This window comes from Beta vulgaris, chromosome 5 (genome assembly GCF_026745355.1).
Source record: "Beta vulgaris subsp. vulgaris cultivar EL10 chromosome 5, EL10.2, whole genome shotgun sequence".
NCBI classification, from domain to species: Eukaryota; Viridiplantae; Streptophyta; class Magnoliopsida; order Caryophyllales; family Amaranthaceae; genus Beta; species Beta vulgaris.
In genome coordinates this window covers 50,860,954-50,872,694 of record NC_079206.1, presented here as the reverse complement: position 1 = coordinate 50,872,694, position 11,741 = coordinate 50,860,954, and the positions used below count along the sequence as shown (strand labels likewise).

The 11,741-nt window shown below is 40.7% G+C and overlaps 1 protein-coding gene and 1 pseudogene across 1 annotated transcript; one reads left to right on the top strand and one right to left on the bottom strand.

The window, feature by feature from the left end:
* Window positions 1-1,126: 1,126 nt before the first annotated feature.
* On the bottom strand, window positions 1,127-2,712 carry LOC104884122 (hypothetical protein). Its single transcript, XM_010668717.4, has 4 exons — window positions 2,218-2,712; window positions 2,039-2,100; window positions 1,545-1,662; window positions 1,127-1,383 (listed from the first exon to the last, which is right to left on the bottom strand). The coding sequence occupies exons 1-4, from the start codon at window positions 2,463-2,465 to the stop codon at window positions 1,305-1,307; spliced, it is 507 nt and encodes a 168-aa protein (XP_010667019.2). The 5' UTR covers window positions 2,466-2,712; the 3' UTR covers window positions 1,127-1,304.
* Window positions 2,713-4,422: 1,710 nt separating this feature from the next.
* Window positions 4,423-7,013, top strand: LOC104903019 (uncharacterized; annotated as a pseudogene).
* The last annotated feature ends 4,728 nt before the right edge of the window (window positions 7,014-11,741 follow it).

Genomic DNA, 11,741 nt, shown 5'->3' with positions numbered 1-11,741 from the left:
CATATATGTACATTTGGCAACTGCCCGAGTAGATCTAATTCAGCCACTTGAAGTCCTGCCACTTGAATGATTAAATTCCTCGAACTTCTGCGTTCAAGCTCACTTGCTGTCGGCTAGAAAGCTGTAGAACATGAAAAATGCCTCATGTGAAGATACTTGAGGCCGTGGGCATGGCTTGCTCTTCTTGATCTGGTGGTACATACCAAAATTTGCCGGATTTCAGTTTTTGGCATGTTTCCCTTTCAGTCTAACCTGCAGTGCTTGAAATATGACTCCAAGATTGGAAGGCGATAAAGATTGAAAATTCTATGGTTGTCATAAATAAATATGATCATGAAAATTTAGTGGCTCGGAATGATTTTAGGTTATAAATATGGGCCGGAATCGTTCTAAACTATTAGGTTTTCATGGTCATATTTATTATGATCACCATAAATATGTCCAAGATTGTTTACGCCACAGGGTCCTCAGGATATTGCCTAATGCCTATCACTAGAAGAATGTGATCATTTTCTAGATCCCCTTACTGCCCCCACACCTCCCACCTGCTCAAAAAACAAATAAGGAAAAACCAAAAAGAAGAAAAAACAAAAGGAAGAAAATAAAAGAAATAAGTTGCAAGTAATGAGTTTGTTTTTTCCCTTTATTTTCTTTCGAGTGCATTATGATGGGAATCCAGTGAGCTAAACTGTGGCAGTGTCAGTATACGACTTTGGATACGAGACTGTTGAGGATTTCAATTGTCACAATTTATCTCTATTTGGCATTCTTGAATTGGTTATTGTACATCGAGGAGTATATGATCCAAAGAGAAGATGATGATTGTCAATTTTTGTTGATTGTAATGAGAATTCTAAAAACTAGAGGCATTTATACGCAACTTCTCCATATATTCTTTATGGGAAGAGCTTTTCCTTAGAGCCTTCTTAGATTACTCTTTATGGGGCAAGCTTTTCCTTAGAGCGCGCTTGCATTGGAGAGAATGTACTATAAAGATGTGTAGCCATTGAGCATTGCGAGCGTTGGCTCTTGTTGTAGAAAATTGAGTGCTTGAAAGCGAGACAATGGTCGGAGCGACGCTTGACATATAACTTATAAGGGTTCTCACGATTGCTGGTGAAAATGGTGACATAGTAAAATGTTTTCATATGGTTTCATCAAGCTTATATATCCATATTCCTTTCTAGTACACTTATACAAAAAGAATAAGAAATGCAGGTATTGATGTTAAAAGGAGGTCACAAGTACAGGGTGATGAGAATCAAGCTGTTCTGTGCTGAGTTTCAAAACTTCATATAGGGAACTTAAAAGGTGCTGTTGAGGTAGAAGTACACACCACCAAGCAGAGCAATTCCGACAAGAATGGCAATTGGTAATGCTTTCCTGCAGATGAGAACAAACAACAAAGAATAAACGAAATGACAACAATGGATATATTACTTGATGAAAGAAACAGAAGAGCATGACTCAGTGCAGTAAAAGCATCAGGAATATGATATTTTTTTTTACTATAATCAGGAATTTGATGATTGTATTAAACTTACCCAATAGCTTCATCTTTTTTAATCTGAGCTTTCCTTGCTTTTCGAACATCTGCGTCATTTGCGTTCTTGGTTACTGGTGGCTCATATGCCCTGAATCTGCGTTTCGGAGCACCACATACTGCACAAGTTTTAAAATATTGTTATATATTGCTGTGTAAAGAGTATATCTTCTGTACAATCTCCAAATTACAGCATAAATCATACAAGCTTTTTCTACATAATTCTTCATGAAAGGTAAGAAACATAAAATTTAGAACTGATAATGTTCAACTAAGCATTCATCTTTCTGATAAGTGTATGCATTGCCTATTAACTATTGAGCATGGAAAGTTGGAAAACTCCAGGAAATCAGCTTTCCTGTTTCTAAAACATTGTTGTTCCCGAACCCTAGCTGTTTGAAGCTCAGATAAACATCACAAAGCAGGAAAAGATGCAGAATTTCATAAATGTGTATAAATTCCTTTAGTATTCTACTGGTGGGTAGTCTGACTTACCAGGACAGTAATAATTGTCAGGTAATTTCTCGAAAGGTTTCCGAGTATCATTGTAAATGTATCTGCAAGCCAATAAATTCATCAAACAACATTACTATACAAAACAGAAATCCATAAAAATGCAAAAAAAAAAAAAAAGGATTGGCAGAAGCAAACAGAGAGAGGCACTCATGACTCACCCACAGTCACGGCAGATATAAGATTGCTTGGATGCAACACGCATTGAGAACTTGGGGGCAGCACTAACATTGACACTCGGGAGACGGAGAGAAGAAGAGGAGAACGATGATCGCAATGCGAAACGATCAGCAGGGCGCCTGAGGCCGATGCTGGTACCTGTAGGAGGCACCAGAGCTGAAGGTATAGTCCATGACTTGCTTGCAGTGGCTGTTGTTGCTTGTTGCTGTAACTGCATAGTTATTGCCATGATCTTTTAATGCAACAATAATTTATTGGTCAACCTTTTCTATATTATTCTAGAGTATCCTCTTTTCTGAGATCGTCTCTTGGTAGAAAAAGGAGGAAGGTGAGGATAAGAGTGGTGCTTACTTGTTAGTTAATGGTGAAATGGTTAGGAAGAGATGATGCAAGTGGTTGGATTTTTTTTTGTTAGGAAATGAAAAAAGTGAAGTGAAAGCGTGGCATTCTCACTCCCCACACGCTCTCGTCTCTTTTCCGTGCCTTCCTTATCTTCATGGACGGAAGGGCCAATATGCAATGTGGTATGTGCTAGTGCTACTGCTAGCCAACCTCCTACCCTTTTTTTTTGTCTTTTGTTCAGAAAAAATTCGGAAGAGTAATCTGAATTATTGGAGATTTTCTCATAATATTCAAAAATATAAGATTATTATTTAATTCTTTTTTTTTTGGATTAGATTTTTGAGATAATTCATGCTAATCTTTAAGTAACGGTACTTCCTTAGAGCATCCTTAACCATGAGTAGAATTTAAGATTGTGGAGGTGATTGAAAAAAAATGGCTTAACTGATGAGATGTAAGATAAAGATTGAGGAGTGATTGAAGGTGAGTGGGGAAAAAATGGCATGGAGTGATTGAATTATGATCAGCCATGGGGTTGGGACCCACAGCCAGATCATCAATTCCAAATTTTTTTTGCCTGAACTCAACGCAAACGCAGCGTTTTGCGTTGAGTTCAGCAAAAAAATTTAGAATTGACGCTCGCTGCAGCTGCGTGCACGCGTGTCAGCGCCAGTTGCAGCGTGACATTTTCACGCACCGCCACTTGTCAGCTTATTATTGGTTTTAAAAATATAACCGTTGTAAATTTTACAACGGTTATATTTTAAAAAATATAAATCAAAAAAAAAAAAAAATACCAACGGCTCTATTTTTTCGAGATCTATAAATAGAGACCCATTTTGCTATATTTTGGACAACTTAATTTTCTCCTCTTCACTAATTTCTTCTATTTGTTCTAACTCTTCTTCCATTGCTCTTTATTTTCAAATTCTTATAATTATGGATCCTAATCATCCTAATTATATAAGAAATCAACCCCAAAATCGCTCAAAAAACCAAATGCCTAGGCAACAAAATCGTTTAATTAGCTCTCAAAATCGTCAAATTATCGCCAACCTTCTCAAAATCAATCAAAATTCGTCAACCATCTCAGATAAATACCAATCAAAGAGGAGAAAATTCTCAAAATTATTCTCCTCAATATGATAACCTCTACCATGAATCCCATCTGAAAATGCCAACCTATCATATCGTCAATTGATCCTAATTATGGATTTTCTCAATACCAAGAAGATGCATCTCCGAACAATGATGTTGAGATGATGGTGGTGAATACGAAGAAGGTGATGATGGTGAGGATGTTGGTCAATACCGTGAAGATGATTCTGATGGTTTTGATGACTTGTTCAGCAACTCAATCATTTTCGCAATTACTATCAGGTAATCGATCTCAGCAACCACCGCAAAGACAACCCGTTCAATCACAAAACCCACTTATCCCAGAACAAGTTCTTGCTAAGAGGGTTGGTGTGAAGATGATGATGAACTCCTGATCTCGCATTTATGAACACTTCTCTTGATAAGGTGAGTGGGACTTACCAAAAGAAAAATGTTTCTGGGGAAAAGTTTGGGAAGCTTTCGAGGCAGGAAGAATAGCACAACAACAGAAATTGCTCCAAGAAATGCCGATATGGTGAAATGTCATTGGAGTAGACTTGCTCCACGGTTTCTAAGGTGGGCTGCATTTTATGATGAAGCTCTTGCAAGAAAGAAGAGTGGTCAAAACGATAATGATGTTTGAGAGAAGCTCATTTACTGCATAGTAGGAACATGGTAGGTTTACCTTGAACATGCTTGGAAAATGTTGAGGAAGTTTCGAAAATGGAGGTCAATGTTAAAAATCAATGAAAATCCACGTGGTCGCCAAAAATCCACAAGAAAATGTTGATTCACCTGACAGCGGAGGAAGCGGTAAGAGGACAAGAGTTGATGGAAGCGACTCAATGCCCGAGACACCTACTAGTGGTGAAGGAGGTGAAGTGGAACGTCCTTAGGTACTAAGAAAGCGAAGTCTAAGCTAAAAGGGGTGGCTGGTCAGACAATTGAGTGTTTTGATACATTCAGTGAAAGGTTCGGATCCATGCAGAGGGTAGGAGTGTAGATATTGAGAGAGAAGACAAAAAGTGGAGGTTCACAAGGAAGGTTGCTGCAAAGGAGGCAGAAATAGCGTTGCAAACCAGGATGCAGAAAGTCCAAGAGTATCATAAGAACATGGATTTGCTACAAAGCATTGTATGCAAAGGAAAATCGAACAACATTTGAGGAGGGTGTGATTGAGACACTAACAACATGGTTGACGAATAATCCAATTTTTCAGTGATTTAGTTTATGTTTTAGTTCAAGTTTTAGTTTTAAATTCTTGCTTAAATGTTAGTTTATGTTTTAGTTTAAATTCTAGTTTATGTTTAGTTTTAAATTTTAGTTTATGTTTTAGTTTTAAATTTCTGTAAAAGTTAACATTTGTATGTTTAAGTTCATTTTAAAAAAAAAGGTTTAAAAATATACTTTTTACATGATTGTACTATTTTTTACATTATTGTACTGCATTGATGTATTATTGTTTTGCTTTTTACTTTATTGTAATGCTTTTTACTTTATTGTACTGCATTGATGTACTACTGTTCTGCTTTTTACATTACTGTACTGCTTTATACATTATTGTTATGCTTTTTAATTTATTGTACTGCATTGATGTATTATTGTTCTGCTTTTTACTTTATTGTAATGCTTTTTACTTTATTGTACTGCATTGATGTACTACTGTTCTGCTTTTTACATTACTGTACTGCTTTATACATTATTGTTCTGCTTTTTACTTTATTGTACTGCATTGATGTATTATTGTTCTGCTTTTTACTTTATTGTAATGCTTTTTACTTTATTGTACTGCATTGATGTACTACTGTTCTGCTTTATACATTATTGTTCTGCTTTATACATTACTGTTCTGCTTTTTACATTATTGTACTTCCCTTTACATTATTTTATGCTATATAACTCAAGCATCCTTGTTCACAAATTTCTCACACCAAACCAAACACAATATTGTTCACCATTTTCTCACACCAAACCTAAACACAAGAATGAACCCCTTCAATTTTTCCCGTTCTAGTTCCTCTAGTTCTGATGAAAGAAGATCATCACGAGCAATAATTGATCAGGAGATAGATGATTTCTTGACCAATATTGTTCAACCACTTGCTGCAACTCTTATATCAAATGTAACTCCAACACCAAGGAATAGAAGAGCAAAAGTGATTGATAATAGAAGGTCATTCACGGCCTAATCGAGGCAGGGTGGAAGGTCATAGAAGATTGTTCAATGATTATTTTGCTGATCAACCAGTCTATCCAGCTCGTTTATTTCGCCGAAGATTTCGAATGCAGCGACATGTCTTTGTTCGGATTAAGGATGATGTCGTTGCAAGTGATGAATGGTTCACTCAAAAAAGAGATGCTACGGGTCAGTTAGGTTTATCGCCCCTACAAAAGTGTACAGCGGCTATTCGAATGCTTGCATACGGGGTTGCGGCGGATTCGCTTGACGAGTATGTGCGAATTAGTGAAAGTACAGCTCGAATAGCATTGATGAAATTTACAAAGGGGGTCATCACGAAATTTGGTGGGGAGTACTTGAGACGGCCTACTCCAAACGATTTGGCTAGACTACTCAGATTCGGTGAAGAACGTGGATTTCCGGGCATGGTTGGCAGCATAGATTGTATGCATCGGGAATGGAAAAATTGCCCCACTGCATGGAAAGGACAATTTCAAGGAAGAGGTGGTGTTGCTAGTTTAGTTCTTGAAGCTGTTGCTGATCGTGACTTATGGATATGGCATTCTTTTTTCGGGATACCAGGTTCGTGCAATGACCTAAATGTTCTTCACCGATCTCCAGTGTTTAGGGATGTTTTAGAAGGTCGAGCACCACCCGTGCAGTTTACGGTGAATGGTAACCAATATGATAAGGGTTATTATCTCACTGATGGTATATATCCGAATTGGGCAACATTCATTCAATCAGTTACATGTCCTCAAACTCTCAAACAAGTTATTTGCTCAACACCAAGAAGGAGCTCGAAAAGATGTAGAGAGAGCATTTGGGGTGCTGCAATCTCGGTTTGCCATTATTCGTAGACCATCCCTCGCATGGGATGAGGAAATTCTCAATGACATCATGTTGTCTTGCATTATCATGCACAACATGATTGTGGAAGATGAACGAGATACATATGCACACTACGCAGATACTACCGAAGTCACTACCGACACAAGTAATAATGAGGACGAATTGGAATATTATCATGATCGAATCGTAGATATCAACCAGTACATGGCCAATAGAGATGCAATCGAAGATCAACATGTGTATCATTCCTTGAAACGTGATTTGGTTGCCAATATATGGCAGAAATTTGGTGGCAATGCTAATTAAGAGCATTTTATGTATTTCTTTCTTAATTAAGTTTTATGTTTCTCGTTCTTAGTTAAGTTTTATGCACTTTTTTTCTTAATTAAGTTTGTAATTGTCGCAGCAATGTAGCATTTTATGTATTTCGTTCTTAAAATTATATTTAAAATGTTAATTGTGTCTCATATCATTAAAAACGCTAACTAATTACGTATTTAATTACTTAATGAAAACACTAATTACATATGCTATGTATTAATAAAAAAAGATAGATAACTTAATTATTAAAATGATAATTAAAATTTTAATTTTATTTTTTTGATTAATTAATAATAAAATATCAATTAGTAATTAATATTTCATATCATTAAAAAGTAAATAATAAAAATATTGTATGATGGTAGTTGGTGATGAGAGGGAAAAGTAGTTGGGTGGGGTCAAAAAGTAAGAGAGAGAGGAAAAAGTAGTTGGGATGATTGAAAAATGGTTCATGGTTAAGGAGATGAGTGGGAAAAGATTGTGGGATGTAATTTTTTAGAGAGCGAAAGTTAGAAAGAGAGTGGGATGATCTTTTTTTCCAATCATGAGTAATGGTGCTCTTAGTTGCACCATTTGGTTTTATAAAACTATTCATTAATCAACTTTGTTAAAGTACTCCCTTTATTTTTTTTTTATCATTATCACTTTTCTATGCGCGTCTCCCAACGCACCTCTTTGAGCTTAAATATCTTTTATTATATATTAGTAAAAATTATAACGATTGAATATTAATAATTTACTAATTTAGACGAATCAAACAAGACCCCACATGACTATGTTTTTTCTTATGAATTGTGAAACAATTAGAAGATTTTCTCTAAGTATGAATAGTGCCAAGATTCTAAGTGAGAAAGATAAAAAAAAACAAAGGGAGTATCTCGCATTATTATATAAGAAAAAACATAGTCAAATGAGGTCTTATTAGATTCGTCTCTCAATGCAAGGATTCCAAATATAATTTTTTTTAATTTTTACTTACACCCAATAAGAGATATTAACGTTCAAAAAATCATCTCGGCAAATGTGAAAAAGCAAATAATGCAACTATAAAATACAGAGGTAGTATAATGATGAAACTGGACTATACTATGAGTCCTTGGACAAAAATAGATCGAAAACAAAAAATAAATGAAATAATAAGCATAATTCCAACTCAATGACACAAAAATAAACAAAAACAAATTGAACTACGAAAGTGAACCACCTGTAATAGTAATCTCACTTTGTCAAGATCCTTAATTGAGTCATCATTCTAAGTCTAATTACTAATTAGTGACGGAACAGAGTAAGAGTTACAATGTTATGTACTTGGTACCGAAACTTGGCTTGGTCTGGTAATTTTTACCATCTTTGTTTCTAAATTACACTCACACTTTCACTTTCACATATGCCAATAAAAAACTTTAAACACTAATATATTTAATTTTAAATTTGCAAACATTCCAAAAAATTGCTATTATAAAGAGAAATTCTTATCGGTTTTCCAATAATATTAAAAATCAAGTTTGATAACCATTTTAAAAACTTTATTCAAAAGTGACCCGTAGTTTTTTTAAGTAACTGAGACACTAATGATGTATTTTAACCAAAATCCTCTATCTTTAATGATTTTAGCATTAATCATGGTTAATAATAACTACCCCCACTTTCCTCTTAAAATATGTAGCCCCTTCCCCCCCAAAAAATCCTCCTCCTTTCCTCGTAATTACGTGGTTTTGGAACCCTAATTTTCATCACCTCTTTTCGATCTTCATCTCTCTTTAATTCTTCATCTCCCACGGCAGGTTCAAGATTGTCTTCCTCCAATCCAAGAGTAGCTGTTGTTGTAACCTTCAAGTGGATCAAAGCGCACTGTTGCAATTGTCCACCACGAAAAGTTGCTGAACTCAAAATTTTCTAGTTAATAAACAATCCTCAAAGACCTTACTACGTGTGCAAGTGTTGTGTGTTCTTTTCATGGGTTATAGAAGAAGATATTGTGCAATCAAGTGATATTGGATATGGTTGAGGTGAAGGCAGCTCTATAATTATTCATTAATCAAATTGCACTTTTTATTAAAATGGTTGCGATTATATACTGTTTCTGCTAAGAAATTGAGGGTGATCACAAGTGTTGATGTGTGCTGAGAAACTTGATATGGGCCCCAAGAAGGTACGCCTGAGCTCCGTTATCCGTACATCGTAATCCTGCAAAAGGTAAGGTTAGCCTACCCCGGGGGTGGTCCCGGGATCGTCCCTCCGACGCTCAAGTCAGTAAATGATTGAGGTAGAGAGAGAAAGGGATCAATGTAGAGAGAGATGCTCTGGGTTTGGCAGCTTAGAATCGCTTACCTTTGTCTGGTGAGACAACCCCTATTTATAGAGGAGAGGAGCCCCAATAAATGAGGGTATTTTGGTCACCTCCAGCTGGTGGAGGGATGGCTTCCCTAGATGAAGGGGCATTTTAGTAACTTTGCCATATGTGGGCTGGTCCAAGAAACTTTTTCGAAGCCTTGGTCGAGCTGAGGGTGCTTTGAGGCTGGCCGAGCTGGTCCCTTAGCCGACCAGGATGCTTCGAGGGTGGCCTCAGGCTGGCCGACCCGGGTGCTTCGAGGGTGGCCTCATGCTGGCCGACCCGGATGCTTCGAGGGTGGCCTCAGGCTGGCCCACCCGGGTGCTTCGAGGGTGGCCTCATGCTGGCCGACCCGGATGCTTCGAGGGTGGCCTCAGGCTGGCCGACCCGGGTGCTTCGAGGGTGGCCTCATGCTGGCCGACCCGGATGCTTCGAGGGTGGCCGAGATCTGCTGGCCGACCCGGGTGCTTCGAGGGTGGCCGAGATCTGCTGGCCGACCCGGGTGCTTCGAGGGTGACCGAGGTCTGCTGGCCGACCCGGGTGCTTCGAGGGTGGCCTCAGGCTGGCCGACCCGGGTGCTTCGAGGGTGGCCTCATGCTGGCCGACCCGGATGCTTCGAGGGTGGCCGAGATCTGCTGGCCGACCCGGGTGCTTCGAGGGTGACCGAGGTCTGCTGGCCGACCCGGGTGCTTCGAGGGTGGCCGAGCTCCCTTGGCCGAGCTACCTTGGCCGAGCTCCCTTATCCGAGCTGGTCTCTTGGCCGAGCTCCCTTATCCGAGCTGGCTCTTTGGCCGAGCTTCCTTGGCCGAGCTCCCTTGGCCGAGCTGGTTCTTTGGCCTAGCCGAGTGGATGCATGGTCGAATGGCAGATCAGGTGCCTTTGGTCATGAGGTCGACCCGGTGCCTTCGGGTGCCTTGATGAGGGGTTGACCGGGTGCGCCTAGACCGACCAGCTTCATAGTCCGACCAGGTGCCTAGGCCGAGTGGCCGAGCAACTCTCGAGCTTTGCTGGCCGAGGAGGTGCTTAGGTTGAGTAGGTCTTTTTGCGGATCCGAGGCCACTCGGATGAGGAGCTAATAATGCGCCTCATGCTGTCCGAGTGGGGGCACATGAAGTACTTTACCTTAATTTTAGCTAAGTATAAGAGCGACTCGCCAAAGGAGAGGGGGCTTCTTAGTGGCCGAGCGGGTCGTACGCCACTCGGATGAGGAGCTAATGAGCCCCATGCTGTTCCGAGTGGGTGCTATGAGGTACTTAGCTTTAATTTGGCTAAGTATTTGAGAACGACTCGTCCAAGGGGAGAGGGTCTCCTAGTGGCCGAGCGGGTCGGACGCTACTCGAATAAGGAGCTAATGAGCTCCATGCTGTTCGAGTAGGTGCCAATGAAATACTTTGTTTAATTTGGCTAAGTATGAGAGTGACTCGTCAAAGGAGAAAGGGTCTCCTAGTGGCCGAGCGACTTGATTTCTTTGCCCTTAGCTATTTTCGCTGAGTGGTATGGTACTCCTGGCATGGCCGAGGAGGTACCGCGAGAATCACGCTCGACTCGGGAGGCTAATGAGCCCCATGTTTGTCCGAGTAGGTGAATTTGTTTGCACGCTCGACTCGGGAGGCTAACGAGCCCCATGTTTAGCCGAGGAGGTGTCTTCTAAGTCATCCAAGACTTAGGAGAGTGACCCAACCAAGGAAGGAGGCTTCCTTGGGTCGAGTTAGGTGACGCGGCTCGGGTGAGGGGCCAATGAGCCCCAAGCTTGTCCGAGCCGGTGCCGTCTCTCGCCAAGTCAAACTGGGACTTGGGAGAGTGACCCAACCAAGGAAGGAGGCTTCCTTGGGTCGAGTTAGGTGGACGCGGCTCGGATGAGGGGCCAATGAGCCCCAAGCTTGTCCGAGCCGGTGCCATCTCTCGCCAAGTCAAACTGGGACTTGGGAGAGTGACCCAACCAAGGAAGGCGGCTTCCTTGGGCCGAGTTAGGTGGACGCGGCTCGGATGAGGGGCTAATGAACCCCAAGCTTGTCCGAGCTGGTGCCGTCTCTCGCCAAGTCAAACTGGGACTTGGGAGAGTGACCCAACCAAGGAAGGCGGCTTCCTTGGGCCGAGTTAGGTGGACGCGGCTCGGATGAGGGGCTAATGAACCCCAAGCTTGTCCGAGCCGGTGCCGTCTCTCGCTAAGTCAATCTGGGACTTAGGAGATTGACCCAACCAAGGAAGGCGGCTTCCTTGGGCCGAGTTAGGTGGACGCGGCTCGGATGAGGGGCTAATGAACCCCAAGCTTGTCCGAGCCGGTGCCGTCTCTCGCTAAGTCAATCTGGGACTTAGGAGATTGACCCACCAAGGAGGGGATCTCCTTGGGCCGAGTTGGGTGGACGCGACTCGGATGAGGG

Bases quoted from the DNA above. Each gene is read 5' to 3' on its own strand.
- LOC104884122 (XM_010668717.4), bottom strand. From the start codon at position 2,465: ATGGCAATAACTATGCAGTTACAGCAACAAGCAACAACAGCCACTGCA. The intron at 2,101-2,217 runs GTGAGTCATGAG...ATTGGCTTGCAG, and splicing joins TATATCTGCCGTGACTGTGG to ATACATTTACAATGATACTC. The intron at 1,384-1,544 runs GTAAGTTTAATA...TCTCATCTGCAG, and splicing joins AAAAAAGATGAAGCTATTGG to GAAAGCATTACCAATTGCCA.